Below are 25689 nucleotides of genomic sequence, written 5' to 3' on the forward strand. Positions count from 1 at the left end.
GAGCAGGGTGGTTAGTTGTTAGAAAGGAGACCAAAGAATAATTACTTAGGTCTGTATAGCGCACTTGCTTTCAAAGGGTTGTAGTGGCGGACGACATTGGGGAAGGCCTTAGGACTGGAAGCCTCGGAAGAGTTTAGGATTTTGTATGTAGAACATGAAGTTTTGAAAACGTTTGGGTTGGGGTGGCAAGATTGTGATCAAAGGTGGCTTTTGGGAAAGGTTGGTGCAATGGGCTGGGTATTTATTAAAAGCGGGCCAACGGCTCCATACCGAAGCAGGCACAAAACCAGTCCCCTCTGAGGGCCAGGAAGCTCGCTGGGATGGTGGGACCAGAAAGGCACCGAGACCAAGGCTCCCCGATGGCGTCTAGTCCCTGGTTCACCTTGAAGCTGAGAGGGGGATCGAGTCGCTTCAAAGACCATTCTGGAGGGTGCTGCCCGTTTTGGCGCGGTACTGGCGTTCCAGTTGGACCTCTGATTCTAAGGGCCCTCGAGTCCTCCCACCCACAAAATCCCCTGTACCCCTCTTTCCCGGAGTCCGCATTGGTTCTTCCCGCAAAGCCGGCATCTCCCTCGCGACACTTCGTCACTTGTCACTCACCTGCTCGCAGCCAATCGGTACCCAGAGGTTGGGCACCTCCTCCTCCGAGAGAAGGAGGGGCTACTTCCTGCGCGCCTACGAACGCGCAGATTCACAAGAGTGGGGCGGGCCTGCAGCTGTGAGCGAGCCAATCAGGGGCCACCGGCGGTTGGCGGCTCGAGAGGCGGCTAGTCGCGCGCTCGCTTTCCCAAGATGGCGGCCGCTAAGGACGGTCGTGGATTAGGAGAAGTGGCCGCAGGGAACGGCCGGCGGCTCCACCTGGGGATTCCTGAGGCCGTGTTTGTGGTAAGAGGCACGCTGGTCCTCAGGATCTTGGCGTAGGCCCCGCGGGCAACCCCTTCCTTTCTCGCCTCCAGTCCGGCTTTGACTACGGGGGGAGGAGTGGAGGTGATGGACCTGGGGGAGCCTTTCGTCCGCTGTTCCCTCGGCGCCTAGACGCGCTGAACTGTGCCGGGACCCGCCCGGGGAAACGCGGTCGGAGAAGGGAAGGGGGCGCCGGGCGTGAGGCCTGTGGGGCGGGGCGGGGCGGTCTGAGGGGCCGCCCACCCGGGTGCCGGTGTTCACCCTCTGCTGCTGGGAAAGGGAAAGGGAAAGGGGGAGGCGGCGAGAAGCCGGAGAGAGACTCAGCCTGCAGGCTGGAGCGACCGGCGGTTTTGGTGACTTAGGGTACAGTGAGTAGGCAGAACAGCTGGTGCCCAGGTGTGACAGTAGGAAATTTACCGGTGCGTTGAAGGGGCGCAGTGGCCTGCCGCCTGGCCGGAGTGGAAGGAGACACCGATGGGAGAGTAGCGTGGAGGCCGAGTGCGAAGGCCTCGTGTGTCCTAAGGAATCGAGGCTGTGTGCAGTAGGCACCGGGCTGTCGTTAGAAAGTGTCTACGGAAAGGCACGATGTGGTCATACTTGGTTTTAGGTACGTCATTCTGACGCTGGAAGAGAATTAACGGTGTGGAGTTGAGAGAGGAGGCAGGGAATGCAATTTGGAGGCTTCACTGTAGAACAGGGAGTTCAACGGAAGTCCAACCAGAGAGAAGCAACTAGATGCTTTCAACACTGTTCTTCCATCAGGCTGCTCTAGAAATGGTTTTTGAAAAGTGAGTGAGAGAGAACCCGACTGGCCTTCAGCCCAGTATCCTCCGTCTTTCCTCACTCACTTCTGACTGAGCTGCTGTAAAGTCTTAATGAAGTGTTCTCGACCTTTTGGGTTGTACCTATATTGCCGTATCTCCACCTCTTTGTTAATGATAGCGTACATCGTTCGATGGACCCAATTTATTCTTTATTTAGACCACTTTTATATACACTCTATTGCATAGTTGCATTTGGTGATTCAATTTTGTAGTTGTTTTCTTTTGTTATTTTGTACCATTTGTTTCTTTCCATTCATTTCCCAACTAATGGTAACAAGAGACAAAATTTGTTGACTGCCAGGCGCTTTCCTGATGCTTTTACAGAACTCTGGGGGGCGAGTATGATTATCATTTCCATTTTGTAGATGATGAAACTGGGGTACTTCAGTAACTTGCCCCAAGTCATAGTGCGTAAGCAGGTGACTGAGGATTTGAACTTGGGCAGTCTGTGGAGCACCAGAGCCACTATTTATACATTCTGCTCTGCCAGTGGGAGGAAAGTGAGGTGGTCATCTTGGCTCAGTGTCATTTCTCCTAGTCCTAGCACAGTGCCTGACACGTAGTATAATCTCAACTAGACGTTGAATTCAATTTCCACAGTGCCTTGAACACTGCATTCTTGGTCCTCAGCGAGGGGTGACTTCAAAAATCTAATTCCAGAGGATACACTTTATCTGACACTTTATAAAGTCTTATCTTAAAATGCCATTTCCCCCTAAAACTGCTATGGGTTATTTTTTCTAGACCTTTAACTTTCTACCAGTATGACATAATATATATGCAATCTAATATAATATATAAGCAGCCTAATTTTTATGTATTATGTGAATAACATGTACTGTAGAAAGAACATTGGCTTCTAAACAGACCAGGGTTTGAATCCTGCCTGGACTTCCCAATTACTGCCTCATGTTGCGCATATTATTTTACCGCTTTGAGCCCCAGTGGCTTTAAGTGTAATAGGGATAACAATGCTTAGTTGCCGTGGGAAGCAACATGTACTTTCAGTATTCCAAGTAGATGCTGAATATGTATTAGTTTCTTTGATGATAGGAGGTAGTATACTGTATTGGTTAAAAGACCTCATCCTTTTCTCCATTCCCACTGGTGCAGTAGTTTGTTTTCTTTGCTGGAATTGTCTCTTTCCCCTTTGCCTAGTGGCTGACCTCTTAATCTCTCAACATCTAGTTCAGATAGGACCTCTCTGTAGTTTTGCTGGATCACTACCACTGCCCCAAGACAGAATGCTTGGCACTTTCATCAGTTCCCTCAGCTGATTGTATTATACACATAGCTAATGTTTGTTGAGCACTTATTACCTGTCATGTATTCTTCTAAGAATTTGACATATGCTAACTCATTTAATCCCCTGTGAGGAAAAGGTATTCTCATTTTACAGATGAGAAAGTTGAGGCAAAGAGAGAGGTTCAGTAGCTTCCCCGAAGTGAACACATCTAGTATGTGGTGAAGCCAGGATTCAAACCAGGCAGGCCCTGTGTTGTAGCCACAATGCTTGTGCTGCTACGGTTAATTCTCCTTGCTAGACTCTAAGCTCCTAGTAATGTTTACCGTGTGCTAGAAACTTTAATTTAGATCTCTTTCCTGCAGTGACCCTTCTAGGAAGATGTGTCTCCATTTTACATGCAGAGTTCAGCCATTGCCCCCAGCCTCACCTTTTCAGTTTCTTTTGCTGTGTTAGACCGATAATTTTGATGGCCTCATGGTTCACTCCCTTGCTGTGTTTCTCTTTCATTTGCTTCTTGTCTTGCTTTAGCTGAAATATTCCCTTATAGCTAGTAAGCATGGATAAGAGTAATGATCTAGAGATTGCAGAAACCATAAGGTAGTTGAATTTAACGTACAGTGAAGGAAAAACGTTCTTTTAAGTGCTGGAAAGCTCCAGTAGGATTGGCTTAAAGCTTCCATATATTTTCATCTAGTTCTTGATCCTTATTTAATTAACTAGCTTTTCTTTAAGGACCAGGATGTAGTATACGTTTTAAAAAATGGTATTCAGTTTGACTACTTTTTTTTTTTGCGTAATTATTCCTGTTACAAAAGATTGTTCCGTTTGCCTTTCAGGTTTATTTTATTTTGACCAGTTGATACTTAAGGAGGTATTTGTGGCTTGCCTTGGGAACCAAATGACCATATTTAACATGATTTCAGTGGCAGAACTTGTTGAATTAAAAATTTTAGTCGAGGGGCACCTGGCTGGCTCAGTTAGTAGAGCATGTGAGTCTTGGTCTCAGGGTCATGAGTTCAAGCCCCATGTTGGACATGGAGCCTACATTAAAAAAAAACTTAATCGATAATTTTGGCATACAATCTGAGTTGTTTTGTGGCTGGGGCATGTGACTAGGCAATGTGTTTGTTGGTAATTTTCATTACCATTTTCATTTCATTACTAGGGCCACCTGGGGGTGCATAAAGCAGGTAAGGTCATCTTTCTTTCCCTATATATAAATAAAAAGAGGAAGGCGGAGGAAGAATAAATTGGATACATAATGTATGTGCGATGTCTGAAATGCTTTTTATAACTACTTTTTTAGTTAAAAACAAGCCTTTGGAGAAAGGAAATACAAGCTTCTTTTTTTTCTTTTATGTTTTATTTTTTTTTTAAATTTTTTTTTTCAACATTTATTTACTTTTGGGACAGAGAGAGACAGAGCATGAATGGGGGAGGGGCAGAGAGAGAGGGAGACACAGAATCGGAAACAGGCTCCAGGCTCTGAGCCATCAGCCCAGAGCCCGACGCGGGGCTCAAACTCACGGACCGCGAGATCGTGACCTGGCTGAAGTCGGACGCTTAACCGACTGCGCCACCCAGGCGCCCCTTCTTTTATGTTTTAAAGATAAAGTTGAAGTACTCAAAAATCAGCTTAGAGGTATAAATTCTAAAATTTGTCATGTATTATTTTTGATAATAAAGGAAGATGTGGATTCCTTCATGAAACAGCCTGGGAATGAGACTGCAGATATAGTACTGAAGAAGCTGGATGAACAGTACCAGAAGTATAAGTTTATGGAGCTCAATCTTGCTCAAAAGAAAAGGAGGTAAGTGTAAAAATTTACATGAGGTTTTTTTTTTTCTTTTTGGTTAATCTTGTATGGCTTAAACTTTTTAAGAATTAAGGCATAATTTACATATAATGAAATGTCCAGGGGTGCCTGGATGGCTCAGTCAGTTAAGCATCTGACTCTTGATTTCAGCTCAGGTCATGATCTTAGGTTGTGAGATCGAGCCCCACTTGGGCTCCGCACTGGGTGTGGAGCCTGCTCAAGATTTTCTCTTTCTCCCTCTACTGCTCACATGCGCGCTCTCTCTCTCTCTCTCTCTCTCTCTCTCTCAAAAAAAAAAAGGTCAGATCTTGAATTTTAGTTTGATGAATTTTCACAGATGGATCCACTTCTGTAACCATTGCCCAGATCAATATGTAGAACATTCCTATCACTGTAGGAAGTTCCCTCCTGCCCCTTTCTGGCCAGTCCTGCCCACTCCCAGAGCTGACCACTGTTCTGATTGTTTTCACCATAAATTTGTTTTGTCTGTTTGTGAACTTCATATAAACGAAAGCATGTAGTAACTACTATTTTATGTCAGGATTTTTACACTTCGTATAATGCTTTTAAGAGTCATCCATGATTTTGTGTGTGTCAGTGGGTTAATTTCTTTTTATTGCTGAATCTTGTTCCATTGTATGTATGTACCACAATTTTTATCTATTTTTTTTCTATGTGATGTGCTGTTTATTTTTTAATTTATATCCAAGTTAGTATATAGTGCAACAGTGATTTCAGGAGTAGATTCCTTAATGCCCCTTACCCATTTAGCCCATCCCCCCGCAGCCCCTCAGGCAACCCTCTGTTTATTCTCCATATTTAAGAGTCTCTTATGTTTTGCCCTCCTCCCTGTTTTTATATTAAATTTGCTTCTCTTCCCTTATGTTCATCTGTTTTGTATCTTAAAGTCCTCATATGAGTGAAGTCATATGATATTTGTCTTTCTCTAATTTCACTTAGCATCATACCCTCCAGTTCCATCCACGTAGTTGCAAATGGCAAGATTCCATTCTTTTTGATGGCTGAGTAATACTCCATTGTATCTATATACCACATCTTCTTTATCCATTCATCCATCAATGGACATTTGGGCTCTTTCCATACTTTGGCTATTGTTCATAGTGCTGCTATAAACATGGGGGTGCATGTGTCCCTTCAAAACAGCATACTTGGATCCCTTGGATAAATACCTAGTAGTACAATTGCTGGGTTGTAGGGTAGTTCTATTTTTAATTGTTTGAGGAACCTCCATACTGTTTCCAGAGGGGCTGTACCAGTTTGCATTCCCACCAGCATTGCAAAAGAGATGCTCTTTCTCTGCATCCTCACCAACATCTGTTGTTGCCTGAGTTGTATCTATCTATCTATCTATCTATCTATCTATCTATCTATCTATCTGTCTATCTATCTATCTTTTAAGTTTACATCCAAGTTAGTTAGCATATAGTGCAATAATGATTTCAGAAGTACATTCCAGTAATTCATCCCCTATGTATAACACCCAGTGCTCATCCCAAGGGTCTTCCTTCATGCCCCTTGCCCGTTTAGCCCACCCCCAACCCACAACCCCTCCAGCAACCCTCAGTTTGTGCTCCATATTTAAGAGTCCCTTATGTTAATGTGTTTTGTATCGTAAAGTTCTCATATGAGTGAAGTCATATGATATTTGTCTTTCTCTGACTAATTTAGCTTAGCATGATACCCTCTAGTTCCATCCAGTTTTTATCTATTTTTATCTATTTGCCTGCCAATGGACATTTAGGTTGTTTCCCCATTGCATTTGAAGTCTTTGTGCATGTGTATGTTTTCTTCTTCTGAGTAATTACCTAAGGTTAGAATTGCTGACCTGTAAGTATAATGTTCAATTTTATGAGGAAACTGCCAAAAGTTCTCCAAGGTGGCTATACCACATTTCACTCCCACCAGCAATGTATGGGAGTTCCAATTGTTTCACATCCTTGCCAGTACTCGGTGTTATTAGTCTAAAGATGGTTTTGAAAACATAATAGAATGAATATTGAAGACCTTATTCCAAAGCACCTAGGGTCATAACATCTTAAATCTCTAGTTCATCCTTATTTTTCTGATGAGATGAGAGATGCATAGAGGTTATGATTTTCCTGAAATTTCATAACTAATAGGCATAGGACAAATGGATCCTTGCTTTTACTTGTTTATTTCCCTGTATTTTTATAGTAGCTTATAAAGTCAGTTCACTGTAGTAAATATTTGCGGATATCTGCTGTGCACAAACGCAGCATTCTTCTGTCAGTTAAATATTTATGGAATTCCGACTAGGTGCCAGATCCTGTTTGGGTGAAATCAGGTCCAGTATCTGCTCTCAACAGGGACACAGTCTAGTGGCATGATAGATATGTAAATAAGATAAGTACATAAAGTATAACAGTCAAGATACTTCGGTGCAAAGGAATGAGTTAGCAAGGGAGAGGTGTGATCTGGAGGGGGGCAAGGAGGTTCAGGGGAAGCTTCCAAGAAGAGCATATGGCTCTGTAGAATTCTGAAGGCTGGGTATGAGTTTTGGAGGCAGACTAAAGGAAGGAGGGTCACCTGGGCATAAGGTGCCATTTATGTCAAAGTGCAAAAGTTTCTTTAGACATGTTTTCTCATTTGATTTTGGTGACAGGGTAATTTGAATATGGGCTGGGTATTAAATAAGATGAGAAGTTATTGACATGAACAGATAGAGAATGTTAGCAGAAAAAGGCAGGATAGAAAACACTATGGTATGCTCTCATTTTGGAAAAAAATTGTATATGTACACAAATATTTGGAAGTACACTAATGGTGTATTAACAGTGATAATCTCTGGGTGGTGGGAATATGGCATTTTTAGAAATTTGGTCATCTGTATTGTTACATTTCTACAATATTCATATGCTGCTTTTTTAAAGTTTATTTTTGAGAGAGAGAGAGAGAGGTAGCGTGAGTGAGGGAAGGGTAGAGAGCAAGGGAGTGAGAGAGAATCCCAAGTAGACTCTGTGCTGTCAGCATGGAGCCCAATGCAGGGCTCAATCCCACAACTCTGGGATCATGACCTGAGCTGAAACCAAGAGTCGGACACTTAATGGACTGAGCCACCCAGGCGCTTCTCACATACCGATTTTGTAATAAAGTTTATTTTCATTTTAAAAAGAAGAATAAAGCCATTGGATTTCAGGTCACCCACAGGGAGGTTATAGATAGAGAAGAAAATGGGCCTCAGGATCAAGCCCTGGGAGTGAGGAGGAAATTTGTGTATCAAAGTTATATTGCTAACTCTAGTACTGTGTGGTATAGTAGGGTACTCACTCCAGGTTTATATATGCTCTAGGCCTGAATGTGAGGGATAAAAATTGCAGTGTGCACCTGCAGTCTTCCTAATTAGGTACATTTGGGGTATATCAGTTAACAAAACAGACAGTCCCTGCCCTTGGAGATGTTGCAGTCTAGTGGAATGTAGATAGTAAACACACAGTTCAATAGAATTAATATTTATTGTGCACCTAATATGTGGCATCATCCTAAATACTTAGTATATATCAGTGAACAAAACAGATAAGAATTTGTGTCCTCATGGAGCTGGCATTCCAACCAGAAAACAGAACTAGAGTATACAGTAGGTTAGAAGGCAATAAATGCAAAGGAAATAGAAAATGGAGTAAGAGGGTGTGTGTGTGTTTATGTGTATGATATATGTGTGTGTATATATATATATGTGTGTGTGTGTGTATATATATATATATATATATATATATACACACACATCTATAAAAATTTTTTGAGGATGTGTGACCTTTTGAAAAAAACTCACAGATGAACCACATAGCCTTGAAATACTGGAAAAAAATAAGAAAACGTCAGGTATTACTGTAAGAATACAGTCTATAATACATATCACATATTATATAAAATATATGCTTATTGACTTTTTATGTTACCAGTAAGGCTTCCAGTCAACAGGCTATTAGTAGTTAAGTTTTTGAGGGAGTCAAAAGTTATATGTGGATTTTTTAAAATATATGTGTTCTTGTTTTTTTTAAGTTTATTTATTTATTTTGAGAGAGACAGAGAAGGAGCATAAGCAGGGGAGGGGCAGAGAGAAGGAGAGACTGAATCCCAAGCAGGCTCTGTGCTATCAGCACAGAAGACTGACTCGGGGCTCAATCCCGCGAACCATGAGATCATGACCTGAGCCAAAATCAATAGTCAGATGCTTAACCAACTGAGCCACCCAGGCACCCCTATACGTGGATTTTTGACCATATGGGGGAATTTTGTCAACCCTGCATTGTCAAAGGTCAACTGTATATTGGATACTAATCCTTTTAAGTTATATGGGTGAGAAATTTTTCTTCCTTTTGTGATTTGTCTTTTTTCTTATGGTTTCTTCTGATGAGTAGTTCTTAATTTAAATGTTTTCGATTAAAATTTCCCTTAATATTTTTTTGTGTCTTGTTTAAGAAATCCTATCCTTATATTTGTGTTTAAAAAGACAAACTTCTATGTTTTCTTATAAAAGTTTTAAAATTTTGCTTTTCACGTTTAACGTCTTAATCTAGAAATTTATGTATGGTGTGTGGTAGGCTTTCAATTTCTTTTTTTAGTGGATATACTGTGGACATAGTATTTGACTCAGCACTATTTAATTGTAATGTTGTGCAGTTTAACAATCTTTTTCCTTACTAGTCAGTGCTTTTTTGTATCCTATTTAAGCAATACTTTCCTATCCCAGGTTCATGAAGATATCCTCTTCATGTTTTATTCTTTAAGTTTTATTGTTTTATCTTTTCACATTTAGATCTTTATAATCCATGGGTTATTCAGAAGTATGTTGCTAAATTTTGAAGCAGTTGTGAAACTTTCTAGCATGTTTCTTTGTCCTCTCTCTTTGTCCTCTCAATACTATAAATTGGTAGTTGGATCTACGGTCTTAATTGTATTCAGGGTTTTTGTGGTTTTTTGACAGTACTGCTTCATAGGTTTGTGTAACGTTTTTCCATTAAGAGGTAGATAGTATCTAGTTGTCTCTTTTTATGATACTCCATGCTGGATCCATTCGTTGTGAGTTGCAAAATGATGTTCTAGTTCAGTTATTTTTAAATTTATTAATAAGCTGGTATACTTCTATAAAGAGAAGCATCCCCTACCTATTATGTGGTAAAGTAGCTGCAGGAGATCAGCTCACTTCCAAGTTGCTTCCCTCGCAGGGGTCACCCGTGTGGTCCCTGCCACCCTCAGTGGCTCTCCGCTGCCTTCCAGCTAACAGGGTGTGTGTTTTCTCTGGCTGTTGGGACGGTTACAGGTGGGAGGGCCGGTCTCCCCTCTGAACCTGGGACAATTTGTATCCCTTTTTAAAACCTTTTTAGTCTACATTATCAGGCACATGCAGTTTGAGAATTACTATGTTTTGGTGAACTTAACCCTATATAAAATGATGCTTATTGTTTCAGGTCTGTTTTGTTGAATGCTTACAGCTGTTCCAGCTTTTTTCGGGTAACATTTTCTTGATGAATCTCTTCTGTCTCTTCATTGTCTACCTGTTTATTATTTCTTTTTAAGGGTGTTCCATGGAAACAACATAAGGTTATTGTTTTAAACCTAGCCTTTCTTTTTAGATAAACTAATTTTTCTTTTTGGGTACTTTTGATATCATCATCTCTTTTGTTTTAATTCACTGGAATTTGTGTGTGGCTATCTTTTGTCTTTCTTACCGAGCTGTATGTCTGCTTTCTTTTAGTATGGATATAGCTGTGTGGTTTGCCTTTATCCATAGAGGATTTTGCTTTTGCCAGGAGTGCTTATTGTATACAAGCCTGTTCCTGTTCTGGCACTTAATATGCGAGCTCCCCCACTGAGCTGCTGGGTGGGGGGTGGAGGGCAGGCTTAGGTCTGCAGCCCACAGTGGCACCTGACTCATGATGCTTACTTTTCTGTAGGTCTCACTGCGCAACCCAAAGCCTTTTCCAGTTTTTTACCCTTTAATTTTTTTCTGGAACTTCCCTCACCTCTGATATCAGCTATGCAACAAAAACGATTTTTTTTGTGCACGATTGAGTTGTTTTGCAGCAGATGGCTCTATGTAGTAGTTTGCATACTAACCTCTGTCTTTACATATGCTGTAAATGGTTCCTTGCAGCCTGTCATTTGTCTTTAACTTCGCCTTCAGTATAGAAGTTCTTTAGTATTTCATAATTCTCTTGTGGTAATCTCCTCTCTAACACCTGAATTGTATGCCTTTTATTGTTCTTTAACCGGAAATTTTGTGATTATCATTTTTTGCATTTTTTTCTGTTAATTTTTTTCTCCTTTCGGGATTCCTGTCAATATAGATGTTGATGCTTCTAATTCTGCTTTCCATTTCTCTATTATTTCCTCTCTTCTGACTTTGGTAATTTGACTTTTGGCGATTAGATGGATGTCCATGAGTTCCTTATTTGAGCCATTACGTTTTATACCTAGTCATTCTGGTTGGTTCTTCTTATAGCTACTTGTTTCTTCTTCATATTACCAATAATCCTTTTTTTGCTCTCTGAGGTATTTTTAAATACTTATTGATAATCTAATCTTTTAGTATTTCATTTTGTTTCATCTGATGGACATTGTTGCATTTAATTGTCTTTTTTTTATTGTAGTTGTGTTTATCAGATTATCATTTCTTTTCCCCATCAGCTCACATTCCCTCAGGGATACCAGTTACTTTGGCCAGTCATGGAGTAATGTGGAGGTGGGAGTAATTTAAGCCCCTCCTGGTGAGTAGGGGTAGGAAGAATCCTGTTAGTGTTATAGTCTAGGACACCACCATTGGACAAATGTCCCTTCTCCCCAACCAGGTGACTTGGTCTCTGAGGATTCTTTTAGTTCCTCCGCCCTTGGCTGTCTTTGGTGTCATCACTCCTGGGAGTAGGAGTGGGGAAGGGGATGACTGGGGACCAGTATTTGTCTTCTCAGCTCCTCAGCCCGACCTCTCTGCTTCTGGTCAGTTCTACTCTTTTTCCACCCCATAGCAATGACAGAGTAGGTAAGGTGATTCACCCAGAGCAATTTAGATGGAGGAGAAAACACCTAGAAAGTTCTCCTTTAGCTGTACTCCCCTTTTGAAGATTTGGTTTGCTTCCCTTCTAAACCTTCATCTCCCTTCTCACTCCGCTACCCATTCCTGGAACTTAGAGATTTCTGTTGTTCATATAATAACAATGACGTAGAACTGACCCAACTGTCCACTGGCAAGAGAGTAGATAAAGAAGATGTGCTATATTCAGAATTTAATGTTACACAGCTGAAAATGAATGAACAAGTCTTAGGAACCTAACTGAGTTAAAAAAGCAAACCCAATAAAACCACATATAACACGAGATTGTATTAAGCCAAGAAACCTGCAAAGAATATATTATTTGGGGATGTACGTAAATGTGATGAAACTCTTGAAAAAGAGAAAAAGGGGCTATAAGCATATGGTTCAGGAGAGCTGCTATCTCTTGGGATGGAGCAGACTGGGGAGGGGTGATGAGGTTCCTAAGTTGCCTGGGGCTGCAGCTGATTGATTTATATATGCTCCATAATTTATGTATAACATGTAATATTTTTACATACAAAAATATATGTTAGAAATCATTGGCATGACCAAAAAATCTTTATCTGAACATTCTTCTTATGTTGTATGTGTATCACATATTTTACAAATATAGCTCCTTAACATTTACCTGTATCAACACAGAATACAAAAGTAAGCAAAATTGGAAGATCTACAACATCCATATTGAATTTGTAAAGAGTTCACAAAGCATTATCCTTCAAACTAAGTAAAAAACATAAATGCTAAGTATGTGTTTCTAGATTATTCACTGGACTTTATTTCCAAAAAGCAATCTACACATTCAGTGAGTGCAATCCCTATCAAAATGACACCAGCATTCTTCACAGAGCTAACAATCCTAAAATTTGTATGGAACCAGAAAAGACCCCAAATAGCCAAAGTAATGTGGGCAAAGAAAAGCAAAGCTGGGGGCATCACAATCCCAGACTTTAAGCTGTATTACAAAGCTGTAGTCATCAAGACAGTATGGTATTAGGTGTCTGGGTGGCTCATTTGGTTAAGTGTCCAACTTCAGCTCAGGTCATGATCTCGCAGTCTGTGAGTTCGAGCCCCATGTCGGGCTCTGTGCTGACAGCTCAGAGCCTGGAGCCTGCTTCGGATTCTGTGTCTCCCTCTCTCTCTGCCCCTCCCCCGCTCACACTCTGTCTCTGTCAAAAATGAATAAATGTTTAAAAAAAGACATTATGGTATCGATACTGTTTTTTTTTAAGTAGCAAGCTCTTCTACCACACTTCTTGCCAGGTCAGTAGCACAGGGTAAAATAAAGTTTTCCCTGCTGCTCTTCATGCATGCTGTGACTTCCTTTATATATATATTTTTTCAACGTTTATTTATTTTTGGGACAGAGAGAGACAGAGAGAGACAGAGCATGAACGGGGAAGGGGCAGAGAGAGAGGGAGACACAGAATCGGAAACAGGCTCCAGGCTCTGAGCCATCAGCCCAGAGCCCGACGCGGGGCTCGAACTCCCGGACCGCGAGATCGTGACCTGGCTGAAGTCGGACGCTTAACCGACTGCGCCACCCAGGCGCCCCAGTGACTTCCTTTATATAATAAGTATATTTTCTTTGTTTATCAAATTTTCATTTAAATTCCAGTGTAGTTAACATACAGTGTTATATTGGCTTCAGGTGTACAATATAGTGATTCAACACTTCTATAATAAGTACATTTTCATTAACACATTTAAATTTTGTTTACGTACCAATCTCCAGTCACGTTTAGTTAAATGCATTCTGAAAGAACCACGGCTTTGTTTCTGTATCCTTAGTTTGTTTTGTTGCAGATTCCATTGTGATTTGACAGGGACCCCACATTTGCACATTTTTCCATGCAAAACATTTTATGACCTTGGGCAGCCTCTAATCATCACAGAAAAGAGCTAACCTTCAGTGCCAACAAAATAAAAAATGTTTCATTCTTTCTTCTAAGTAACTCTGAGTGTTTTCATTATATTTTTATCTCTTATTTTCTTGTCAGTGACATTGATGTTACTTGGGACAGTTGCTAGTAGTTTCGTTTTTTAAGATTAATTTTTAATAGATGTTCATTTTTAGAGCACTTATGGAGCACATCTCCATAGCACAGTTGAACAGAAGGTACAGAGGTTTCCCATACACTCTGTGCCTCCCCAAACCTGCAGAGCATCCCCCATTCTCAACAGCTCAACAGCCTCCACCAGAGTGGGACATTGACTACAATTGATGAGTCAAGGGGCTCCTGGCTGGCTCAATGTGTAGAGCATGTGGTTCTTGCTCTAGGGGTCGTGAATTCGAGCCCCACTTTTGGCATAGAGCCTAACTTAAAAAATAAATGAATGATGAACCAATACATAATAATAATATATTTTTATTAACTAAACTCCCTAGTTTACCTTAGGGTTCACTGTTGTCTTGTATATTCTGTGGGTTTTGACAAATGGATGATTTTAGCAGTCCTCAAAAAGATATCGATAGAAAATGCAAAGCCAGTAAGACTGTGTCCTAGGGTTTTTCTTGCCTGCAGAACACTAAGTCAACCTTTTTCTTATTCACAGGCTGAAAGGTCAGATTCCTGAAATTAAGCAGACATTAGAAATTCTAAAATACATGCAGAAGAAAAAAGTAAGTGCATTTTTGTTTATAAATGTGAATGAACCAGAATACTTCAGCAGAAATTCATCTTCCTTGACTCCTTGGTTACTGGTATTTGAATGTGCTGGTAGATCCAGTCTGCCGCCTTGATTCTTATGTACATGTGCAGTGTGCTTCTGTGATAAATGTGGCTTTGTGGCTTGTTTTGCCAAGTCAGCTTTAATTTTAGGGTCTACACATCTTGGATTATTTTACTTATATGGAGTATTTATAAAACTTAAATGCAATTTGAAATTATTTTCTTTTTTAAATTTTTTTAATGTTTGTTTATTTTTGAGAGAGACAGAGAGAGCACGAATGGGAGGGAGGGCAGAGAGATAGGGAGATGCAGAATCTGAAGCAGGCTCCAGGCTCTGAGCTGCCAGCACAGAACCCAACGCAGGGCTTGAACCCACAAACTGTGAGATTGCAACCTTAGCCAAAGTCAGACACTTAACCAACTGAGCCACCCAGGCACCCCCAAATTATTTTCGATACAAAAAGAAAATACCTTATTTTGAGGTAATAGCATCTAAGGGTTTTTGTTGTTGTTGTTCTCCCTAAGAATAAGGAGTGAGTCCAAGATTTACAGATCTGCAAAGAGTCTTAGAAATTATGTTTTGGGTTCTCATTTCACAGTTGAGGGGACCATTACAGAGAGGTTACACTTGACCAGTGTCACATAGCTGGTTATTGGCAGAACTGGATTTGAAAATGTGCTGAGTCTTAATCCCATACTCATTAGAGGCTATAAAGATTAAATTTTATAAGCATATTATATTTAATAGATTATATGTATGTGTATATGTATACGATTTGTTACTTGACAGGATAACTGTATTTCTAATACATTATTTTATGTGGTGAAGTTTTTTTTAATATCATTTATTGTCAAGTTAGCTGACCTACAGTATATATAGTGTGCTTTTGGCTTCGGGAGTAGATTCCCGTGATTCATCACTTACATACAACACCCAGTGCTCATCTCAACAAGTGCCCTCCTCAGTGCCCATCACCCATTTACCCCTCTTCCTCACCCCTCCCCCATCAACCCTCAGTTTTTTCTCTGTATTCAAGAGTCTCTTATGGTTTGCCTCCCTCTCTGTTTGAAACTATTTTTCCCCTTCCCTTCCCCCATGGTCTTCTGTTAAGTTTCTCAAATTACACATATGAGTGAAAACATATGATATCTGTCTTTCTCTGACTGACTTGTTTCACTCAGCATAATATCTTCCAGTTCCATCCACATTTTTGCAGATGGCAGGACTTCATTCTTTCCCATTGCCAAGTAGTATTCCGCTGTATCTATAAACTCATGTGGTGAAATTTGTAAGAAACTTCAGAAAACTGGTTGGTTGGGCATGAAGCACTGGTGAAGTAATAATTGCTGACTCTTGCATAGCACTTACTTTGTGCCAGGCACTGTTGTGTGTGTGTGTCTGTGTTTGTGTAAAGTCTGCTTGCTACAGCCTTCAGAGATGTAGGGACAATTTTCCTAATTTTACAGACCAGGAACCTGAGACACAGAGAGGTCAAGTGAAATGCTCAGTTTACACAGGTAGTAAGTAGCTGATCCAGAATCCATCCCCCCCCCCCCCACCCAGGTGTCTGGCTCCAGCGTTCATTTCTATTGCCACTACACTTAGTTGGCGTGATGGTACAGTTTTCAGTGACTTAGGTTCAGATCTGTGATCTCTCCTTTATAACCTTTTTAATTAAACTGACCTATTTACAGTACTGTCATTTTTTTCCAAGGAGTCCACCAGCTCACTGGAGACTAGATTCTTACTGGCGGATAACCTGTATTGCAAGGCTTCAGTTCCTCCTACTGATAAAGTGTGTCTGTGGTTGGGGGTAAGTAACCGAAAATGGCCACAGCTTTCTTGGCTTACATTTGTAAACCAGCATGGTTTTCCCGGCATAGCAGTACTGTTTGAGCTGGGTAAAGTGCCCATCTGTCTTTGACCCTGGAAGGAACAGAGGTGGAGTTCAAGGGGTCTGTACTGGAGACGGACTGAGGTGAGGAGTGTGGTGAGCTGCACAATATGCTCGGCTCTCTCCTGGTCAAGACAGAACTACCTGAAACCCTCATCCCCTTCCTCTCGTGCTGTATTGTTTAAATGTAACAGAAGGAAGAGCAAGAGAAGTAAAATGGAAAGGACTGTTGAACCTCCGATAAATGTTTCTTTCCCGTAAGAGTTTATTAGTTCTCTCTAAAATTAAGGGGGAAAGATGATTAAAAAACCTTGACAATGGAGTCCATTTTTTAAACCATATATTTCAATTTTAGACAATTTCATAGGCCCTGTCTGTGATTTTTCCTGCCTTACTCCTCTCAGTCGCCTGACCAGACATCCAGGCCATTCCTGATGGGCCAGGTAACTGTCCACAGGTCTCATTCCCCCAGGCGGGTTCTCATACAAAGTAACAAGCTACGTGTACAGCTCCAAAGTGTGGAGATTTTCTGAAAACTAAACAGTAATAAGAGACAGTGTCACTTGACTCGGGAATGAGATTGGGGTCTGGGATTTAAGAGACATGTACTTCCATTGAATTTTTTTTTGTCCTATTCGAATTTGTATACAGTTTTCTAACTGTCACGGATTGGGTTATTCAGTCAGTAAGTATTTATTTATGTAGCACCTACTTTGTGCCAGACACTTTCATATTGTCTGTCTGATTTAATCCTTACAACCATCTTTTGAGTAATTTTTAAATTCCATTTGTCAGATGAGGGAAGTGGTTCAGGAAATGCCCAGTGTAAGTCAGGTGATGGGAAGAGTTCAGTGCTGGAGGAGGTTTGGTTCCCCACCTCCAGAATGCCCGCATCTCTAAGTGTAGGCAGTAACACCAGAGCTTCAGAATTCAACACAGTCACTTTGTCTTTGCTCCTAACGTCTGTTGGAGGTAGGAAGGGGACAATAGGGGCTGCTGGGTGGTTCAGTCGGTTAAGCGTCCGACTTCAGCTCAGGTCCTGATCTTGCTGTTCGTGAGTTCGAACCCAACGTCAGGCTCTGTGCTGACAGCTTAGAACCTGGAGCCTGTTTCGGATTCTGTGTCTTCCTCTCTGCCCGCCCCCCTCTCAAATATAAATAAAATCATTAAAAAATATTTGAAGAAAAGGAAGGGGACAGTAAAAGCTTGCCATTACATTACTGGATCAAATTACATAATATATATGTATTTGAAAACTTTTAAATTACTTAAGCTTAAGCTCAGAAACAACTTTCTTTTTTTAAGTTAAATTAAAATTTAATGTTTATTTATTTTAGAGAGAGAGAGCACAAGAAGGGGAGAGGCAGAGAGAGGGAGGGAGACACAGAATCTGAAACAGATTCTGTTTCAGAAGCTGTCATCAGAGACCCCACGCGGGGTTCGAACTCACAAAATGTGAGATCATGACCTGGGCCAAAGTCAGACACTTAACTGACTGAGCCACTCAGTCGCCCCAGAAACAGCTATTTACATTGATTCAAATGTGGGGCACCTGAGTGGCTCAGTCGGTTAAGTGTCCAACTCTTGGTTTCAGCTCAGGTCGTAATGTCACAGTTTATGAGATGGAGCCCTGAGTCAGGCTCTGCACTGATAGTGTGGTGCCTGCTTGGAATCCCCTCTCTCCCTCTGTCTCCCTCTCTCAAACGAAATAAACTGTAAGAAAATAAATTGATTCAAATGTAATACAGTTTACTGTCATCATGGAGGTTGTAGGAAGATGGAATTTGGTGTTTGATCATTGGTTTTTCTCTTAATTCTCCTGTTTACTTACTATCTATATTAGTGTAGGCAACCTGACCTCTTTGAGCCCACATTTTCTTAGCTGTAAAGAAGGTGGTAACTTGACTGACCAGGGTTGTTTATGAGGAATAGATGATGTAGTGTACGTAAATATATTCTCTAATCCAGGGATCAATAAACTTTGTGTAAAAGGTCAGAGAGTAAATATTAAAAAAAATGTTTTTAACGTTTATTTATTTTTGAAATAGAAACAGAGTGTGAGCAGAGAAGGGGCAGGGAGAGAGGGAGACACAGAATCTGAAGCAGGCTCCAGGTTCCAAGCTGTCAGTACAGAGCCTGATGTGGGGCTCGAACTTACAAACTGTGAGATCATGACCTGAACCAAAGTTGGATGCCCAACCGACTGGGCCGCCCAGGTGCCCCATGGTCAGAGAGTAAATATTTTGGTTCTGCAGACCACACGGTCTCTGTCACGAGTACCCAGCTCTGCCACTGTGGTGTGAACGCATAAGTGAATGGAGAATATCTGGAGTCCAAGAAAACTTCTAAGAAAGGGCAGCTAGATTTGGCCTAACCCCTGCCGACCCTGTGAGACACTGTGTGAATGTTGAGTAATTGTTGTGACTTTCTCTCTCCAGGCTAATGTGATGCTTGAATATGATATTGATGAAGCCCAGGCATTGTTGGAAAAGAATTTATCGACTGCTACAAAGAATCTTGATTCCCTTGAGGAAGACCTTGACTTTCTTCGAGATCAATTTACTACCACAGAAGTCAGTATCCTTTCTTTAACTAAAAGCAAAGGGAGGAAAAGAGAAAGATGATTTTCAACACTCTTATTTGCATTACTTTGATGAGAAGAATATCCTTATTCCTGGGCTAATTTGAAGTTGCAGATTTTATGAGAGTGATAAATAACATATTTGGAACTAATACTGAAATAAGTTTGTAGGTAGGTTAATCTGACCTGAGTTGTGAAGGTTTGGAAACCGCAAAATGCATAAGCGTTTTTCTTTCAAATATTTTTTCAAGATGCCTTCATAGCCAGTTGAATAGTTTAATCCGCAAGCATTTATTAAGGGTCTCCCATGTTGCTGCAACTGTGCTAAGCTGTATGGGGCACAGGATGGTGAGGGAATCAGTGCAAAAAAGGAGCGGCAGAGTCTTGCTGTGTTAGAAATAAACATGTATAAAGCTACATCATAATTTCATAGCAAAATATAAGTTCATTTCGTGTATGGCACGCCAAGGCAATATAAAGTTAGGGAAAGAGATATGAGCTGGAATTAGTGCAAAGAAGACTTGGGTAAGTTAGAACTTGGTTTGTTTTGAAAGGCAGTAGAGGGTTCAGACGAGCAGAGAAGAGAGGTGGAGGCAGGTGTTCTGCTTAGGGAGGGAGCAGCTGTATTGAAACCCAGCTCTGTGCCTCTCCTTTCTGACTTCTCTCTCCTGGTTCCTATTGCGGACACTGGTCCCACACACTCCCCAGGACAGAAACTCGGGAGTTGCTCTCCACTCCTCTTTCATCACCAAGAGCCAACCAATCACCAGATTCTTGTCAAATTTCCCTTGTAAACCTCTCTGTCCATTGTCTCCTTTTGGCCTTCCAGAGCCTAGACGAAGTAGTTCTATAGTCTCTTTTTCTCCCATCTCTCCTTCACACTATCTCCAGTGTGAATTTACTGAGTCACGCATCCTATTTTTGCTCCTCTGGTCGCGATAGAGAACTTCAGTGGCTCCCTGTTGCAGGAAAGGTATGCACAGAGGCCCTGAGTGAAGTGTCCCATACCGTCTTACCTTGTGCCCCTGACCTCTTCCTGCCCCAGCCTCCCCCACCCCGCCCCGTGCACCCAATCGGTTCTCCTCCCTGCCCCCTGCCATTGTGCCACACCCTTTACATTTCCACTTTGTTCCTCCCACCTGGAACAATTTCCCCCTATTTATGTTTCTGTGGGTTACTCCTTCGTTTCCTTCCTAGTACAGCTCAAGGATCAGATCATTTCTATACCTGTTCAGATCCTCAGGGTGTCTTATTGTTTCTCTGTGCTTACTTAGCGCTTTGCACTCAGTACTTGGTTTTCTGTGCCAGGTCGGGAGCACTGCAAGCGTGGGAGCTGCACCTGTTCTTTTCTCCACGGCATGTGGCACGCGGCACACAGCGGCCGCTGAGTACTTGGGTGACGGAAGGCAGGCCTGGTGGAGGCCTAGAGCAGGGGCTGGGATGGGACTCGTGATGTGGAGATTTGATCCACAGAAGTCCAGGGAAATAGCTATCAAACTCGTAGAGGATAACATTGGAGAAAATCTAGATGGCCTGAGTTACACTGGTGACTTTAGGATACAACACCAAAGGCATAGTCCATGAAAGAAATCACTGATATGCGAGGGCCTACACAGGGTGGTGCTTGTGGAAAGGAAAATAAATTGAGTGAATGTCCTATTAAACCAAAGGGGGGGTAAGAGATGAAATTATTGATAATTGAATTGTACCAATTTAAATATTGCCTGTAAGGATATGGTGTCAACAGTCTTTGAAATTTCATGGATGAGGAGCTATCTTTAAAACTGTTGACAGTGTCAAGGACATGTTTTGTCAAGTATAAGGCTTCAGTTGGCTACATATGCTAAACAGTTGTTGACTTGAGGCCTTGACTTTGTATTGGTGGAATTTAGTTCCAGTATTTTCTTAGCAAATGGTATTCTAGCAAGATAGCTCACAATCCTAGCTGTTACCGGTATTTTGTGTGCACGATTTCTGATTCAACATGTGAGTGAATACTTACTTAGTCATTGCGTATGTTATCTTTAGAATTGCATTTGCATTTTCTTTGACAGTTCTTGCAGATATGGCCAGGGTTTATAATTGGGATGTAAAAAGAAGAAACAAAGATGATTCTACCAAGACCAAAGCATAATGCTGGCAATTAAAAGTGTGGTTCAGTTTTCAAAACATGTTATTTTAAGTACCCCAAAGTTTATCCCTAAAGGTTGACATTACTTTGACTGATTTTTTTGAACAGTAAAAGCGGTAGTTAAAACTTTAAAAAACAAGATAAACATTTTATTATAAAAACAAAGTTAGTTTCAAATATTTTGTGAAATTAGCAGTATTTTAATTTTTTTATTTCCAACAAAGTAAATGCTACTTTCATCTTTTTTTTGTTGTTGTCGGTCATAAACAAAGTCTTAGCTGGAATGGCTGAAAACTGTGAGGTATACTCTTGAACCTAATTCTGGACACTAGCACAGTTTACTTTTTCTTTATTGGCTGATATTACTCTTACTTGATGATGTAGTTAAACCAGTTTAGAGGTAGGAAAAGCACTTAGTTTAAATATTTCCAAACTTGTTTTCTTTAGTACATGTGGGGCTTTATGGCTCTCTGTTGCTGTTATTTGTCTTATATAATGGATTTTCATGAAGTGCTGCTTAGCCAATAGCTATCTATTATAATATTCTGTACTTTTAAGGAACTGGTAATTGGCCTTCCTAAGTAGTAAGAGGGCTATTGAGATGCTTTTTCTTACCCCATAGAAGTACACAGTGTCTTTGCAATGTCAACATAAGGGAGATCTTGGCCAACGTGAAACAACAAAATTCTTTAGCCTCTCAAAACTCTTGGCTAAGGCAATTTTGTATTTCTTAACAGTTCTCCAAAGCAGCTGAACAAAAATGTTAAGCTAAATATAAATCTGCAGTGGTTGAAAAGATTTGTGAGCTTTTTTTATTCATGATAAGACCTCATGGGAAGACTAGAAAATCCCTGTGGAAAGCCGTTGGTACAGTGGCTAATGCTGGATGTAGAGATTCTGGTAAAAACACAAATGTATTATTCCATCTCCATGTAGAGAACAAAATATACTCGTACAATGTTTTGTAGTTGTATTTCATGATATTAAAACATTGAAGTTAAAACTGTGGCCTGGCACCTTTTTTTCACATTATTCTTTCTAAAGTTAACATGTATCTTTTCACATATTTGTAAAGCACGTTTACTTCACCTTAAAACCAGCATGTCCCAAGAACTTATGTTTGTAGAAATAACACAGAATCCCTTTGGAAGGAGTACAGATCAGCAAACAATTGACTGGTTAAATCTGAAAGATACCAAAGTTCCTTAAGTCAGTTTTTTCATAATTTTAAATTTCCATATTTAATTTTTGAACTTTGTAAACATCTTGAGATATTTTAAGTGCTACTTTTCCCCAAACCTTGTTATGGTAAGTATAATGTCACAAAATGTCCTTGTTAATATTAGGACAGGAATGATTTGGTCAGTTGAAGTCCATGAAAATTGAACTGAATATGAAGAAATGCAGCTCTTTAGAGATATGAGTTAAAATAAAGCTTAATTCAACAAATATATATAAGCCTCTCTGCCAGATCATTTCTCTTATACGGGTTTACAGTTTCAGAATAACATAACCATCCTGATTTGACATGATATTTTCAAGCTTAATATTAGTACAGTATACCCAGAGAGGATATGGGCAAAAGAGTCCCTTCAAAACTTGGTCTGAATAATAAGTGTGTTGGAAGTGAAACATATTGAACAATCTTCCCATTCACATGCTCTTTTGAGAAAATTTAGAAAATGGGAAAAAGAAATTCCATTTGTAGTCCCCTTAACAATGCTGTGTCTTCCATTTCTTTTTTATGCATAAGTTTTTTAAAATATAACTTAAAGAATTTTGTCTTTATAATTTTTATTCTACCTTTTTTGCTTAGCATGTAATTTGCTTATTTGTAGTGCTGTTATATTAACATCACTTTACTAGTTCCACAGTAGTATACTAATGGGTGAACTCTAGTAACCTGTGGTACACATTTACACATCTGGGTGGGTTTTTTTTGTTGTTTTCTTTTTTTAAATTTTTTTTTTTCAACGTTTATTTTTATTTTGGGGACAGAGAGAGACAGAGCATGAACGGGGGAGGGGCAGAGAGAGAGGGAGACACAGAATCGGAAACAGGCTCCAGGCTCTGAGCCATCAGCCCAGAGCCTGACGTGGGGCTCGAACTCCTGGACCGCGAGATCGTGACCTGGCTGAAGTCGGACGCTTAACCGACTGCGCCACCCAGGCGCCCCAACATCTGGGTGTTTTTAAAATTTCTCCGTTCTCCGTTATGGGTAACAAATAATTCAGTAGTTAACATTTTTACATAAGGCTTTTTCTTGTATTTAGGATTTTTCCCGAGACTTGCCAAAAACGGAAGGAGCAAGATTCTAGTGTTTTTATTTTCAGGGTTAACTGAGAGTAGTTTTGTCAGTAGAGACAGCAGGGGATGATGGAACCTGCCTCCATGCCCCTGCCCTTCTCTGCCATATAGATATTGATGGACCTTATCCAGAGCCACATAGCCAGAATGAGACCCAGATCCAGTTCCTAGGTGAATTTCCTTCCCTCTGTACCATGATGCCTCATTCCTTTGTTTCACAATAACTAGTAGCTAAGTTTGGTAGAAATGTTAACTGAAATTCAATACTTCATGAGTAATGCTTTCGTTTCTCTGCTGTTCTCTGCCCTAAACCTCAGTGATACCTGTAAGTCTTGAACCATTTCTTAAAGGTTTGTCTTGGTGGTTCTAATTCTGTACCCTTTTGCTAGCCTTGCCTGTGCCTATTCAGAGCTGATGTGGGATTGTGTTGTGTCTGAAGACACTGGCTGAGTGCATGTGTGACACCTGTCATAGCTGGTGTTGGGTTCAAATATACATTTAAACTCCAAAGCCCTGGATAGGCTATGTCTCACACCAATGTAGTCTGAAGGACATGGGACATTAAGACACCATGCCAGGGGGCGGCTTTGGGCACAGTTCTGTGGGAATTCTTGCAGTAGCCCCCACAGACTACACACATAGGTTGCAGGAGCCACCGTGGCTTAGAAGCCACAAGGGGACCACTACATCTTAGATCAGTCCCCAGTGCATAGCATCCGTAGGTCCTGGCCAGGGGCAGGGCCCAGTAACAGGAGGTACACTGTACTCAGGGAGCCCGAGCTGTAACTCCTCACGGACACTCACGTTCACTCACAGCCCTCAGCCTGGACACAAGGTGCCAGCCAGGGCATTTTACCAGAAGCAGGCTCACCTGGTCACACAGCTGCTGGTGCACTTTTGTCAGCTTTCCAGGGGAGCTGAGCTAGAAAGCTAATCCAGGGTCAGTTCCCTACCTCGAAGGAGAAAGGGGGTTTGAATACCTCTTGCTCACAGCCCATTAGATCTTGCCTAATTATGGCCCAGTTTTTGATAGTGGTTTACTTCCTTTTATAAGGCCCCTGGCTAATAACCGCCTCTGCCAAAAAGGTAGTAAAGGTTCGGATACTTTAAAGGGCTAGATGGAAGCATCTCTGTCTGGATTAGGTGAAAGGAAGACTTCAAGTAGCCTCCAAAGTTTTGCAATTATATGATGGATTGGAGAGGTTTTTTTTCTCCTTAACCCAAAACCAAGTGATGCCATAAATTTAGCAAAACTATTGAGGAAGGCTTTACAGAGTAACTTCTTAGGCTTGTGGCCAAAACTACTCGATAGCATTTTTCATTTTTACACTTTTTAGTTTGAAATTTTGTAACTACAATCAGCATCATAGATTTGATGTGCCCGCTAATTAACCATGTTTTCTATAGATTAATACTGTTCTGTATTCAGGGAGAGTACTGCTTACATGACCAATGTGAGAGAGAAGTTTGAGACTTGAAGTGTTTGAACTTGGTAAATGTGCGCAGAGCTGCTGTTCTTGTTGAGTTCGTGGAAGGTGGCCCAGGGTTCTGTGTACACATGAAAACAGGTGTGGGTTGTGCCTCAGTTCATTTGAAGAATTTACTTTTGTCTGGTGCTTCTCTCTTGTCTGGTATCAGAGTTAGTTACAGTCAGATTAAACATAAAGGATGGACCTGGTGTGCACAGTATATCTGAGCAATTTGTTTATAAAGGACCATACATCTTGGTCATGGTTTTCAAATAATTTTATGTTTGGTTGATTGTATGACAGCTATTTGCCTTTCGGGGATACTTTATTTGGAGGTAGGCCATGACCAAACAGGAAATTTCTTCTAGATCTTTTAGCTGCTTCAGTTAATCCATCTTAGTCTGAATGGGCTTATGTTCCCCAGATCAAACCTGTGGATTCTAGAAGGTAAAAAATACAAAAATTAAAAAGCAAAAGGTTAGCAGGTAAGTCTCTTCTTTTCATCAGTACACCCCAGGTGACAACAACTACACCATTGGCTACTTCAGCCTATGTCTGGACCGGATTGGGCCACAATTTCTTCTCAGTCCAGAGTTAAAGTTTTAATTCACCCTAGATCGTTAATTTTCAACTCCACTATAGATATCGGTTGTAATACCAGAGCAAAGTAACAATTATAGCTTTTCGGTATCTATTTGGTGTCACACTGAAATACTGGCATCAGTGTTTGTTTAAAAAGTGGACTGATGATGGGGAAAGAATGTAGGGGGGA

General features: G+C 40.9%; 1 protein-coding gene across 1 annotated transcript; it reads left to right on the top strand.

The window, feature by feature from the left end:
• The first annotated feature begins 749 nt into the window (after positions 1–749).
• VBP1 (VHL binding protein 1) lies at positions 750–22149 on the top strand. Its single transcript, XM_040467105.1, has 6 exons — positions 750–885; positions 4660–4784; positions 14419–14485; positions 16250–16348; positions 18868–19006; positions 21074–22149. Exons 1-6 carry the CDS (start codon positions 793–795, stop codon positions 21142–21144), a joined length of 594 nt encoding a protein of 197 aa, XP_040323039.1. The 5' UTR covers positions 750–792; the 3' UTR covers positions 21145–22149.
• The last annotated feature ends 3540 nt before the right edge of the window (positions 22150–25689 follow it).

This window comes from Herpailurus yagouaroundi, unplaced genomic scaffold, assembly GCF_014898765.1.
Source record: "Herpailurus yagouaroundi ecotype Mexico unplaced genomic scaffold, PumYag 67209, whole genome shotgun sequence".
Taxonomy (NCBI): domain Eukaryota; kingdom Metazoa; phylum Chordata; class Mammalia; order Carnivora; family Felidae; genus Herpailurus; species Herpailurus yagouaroundi.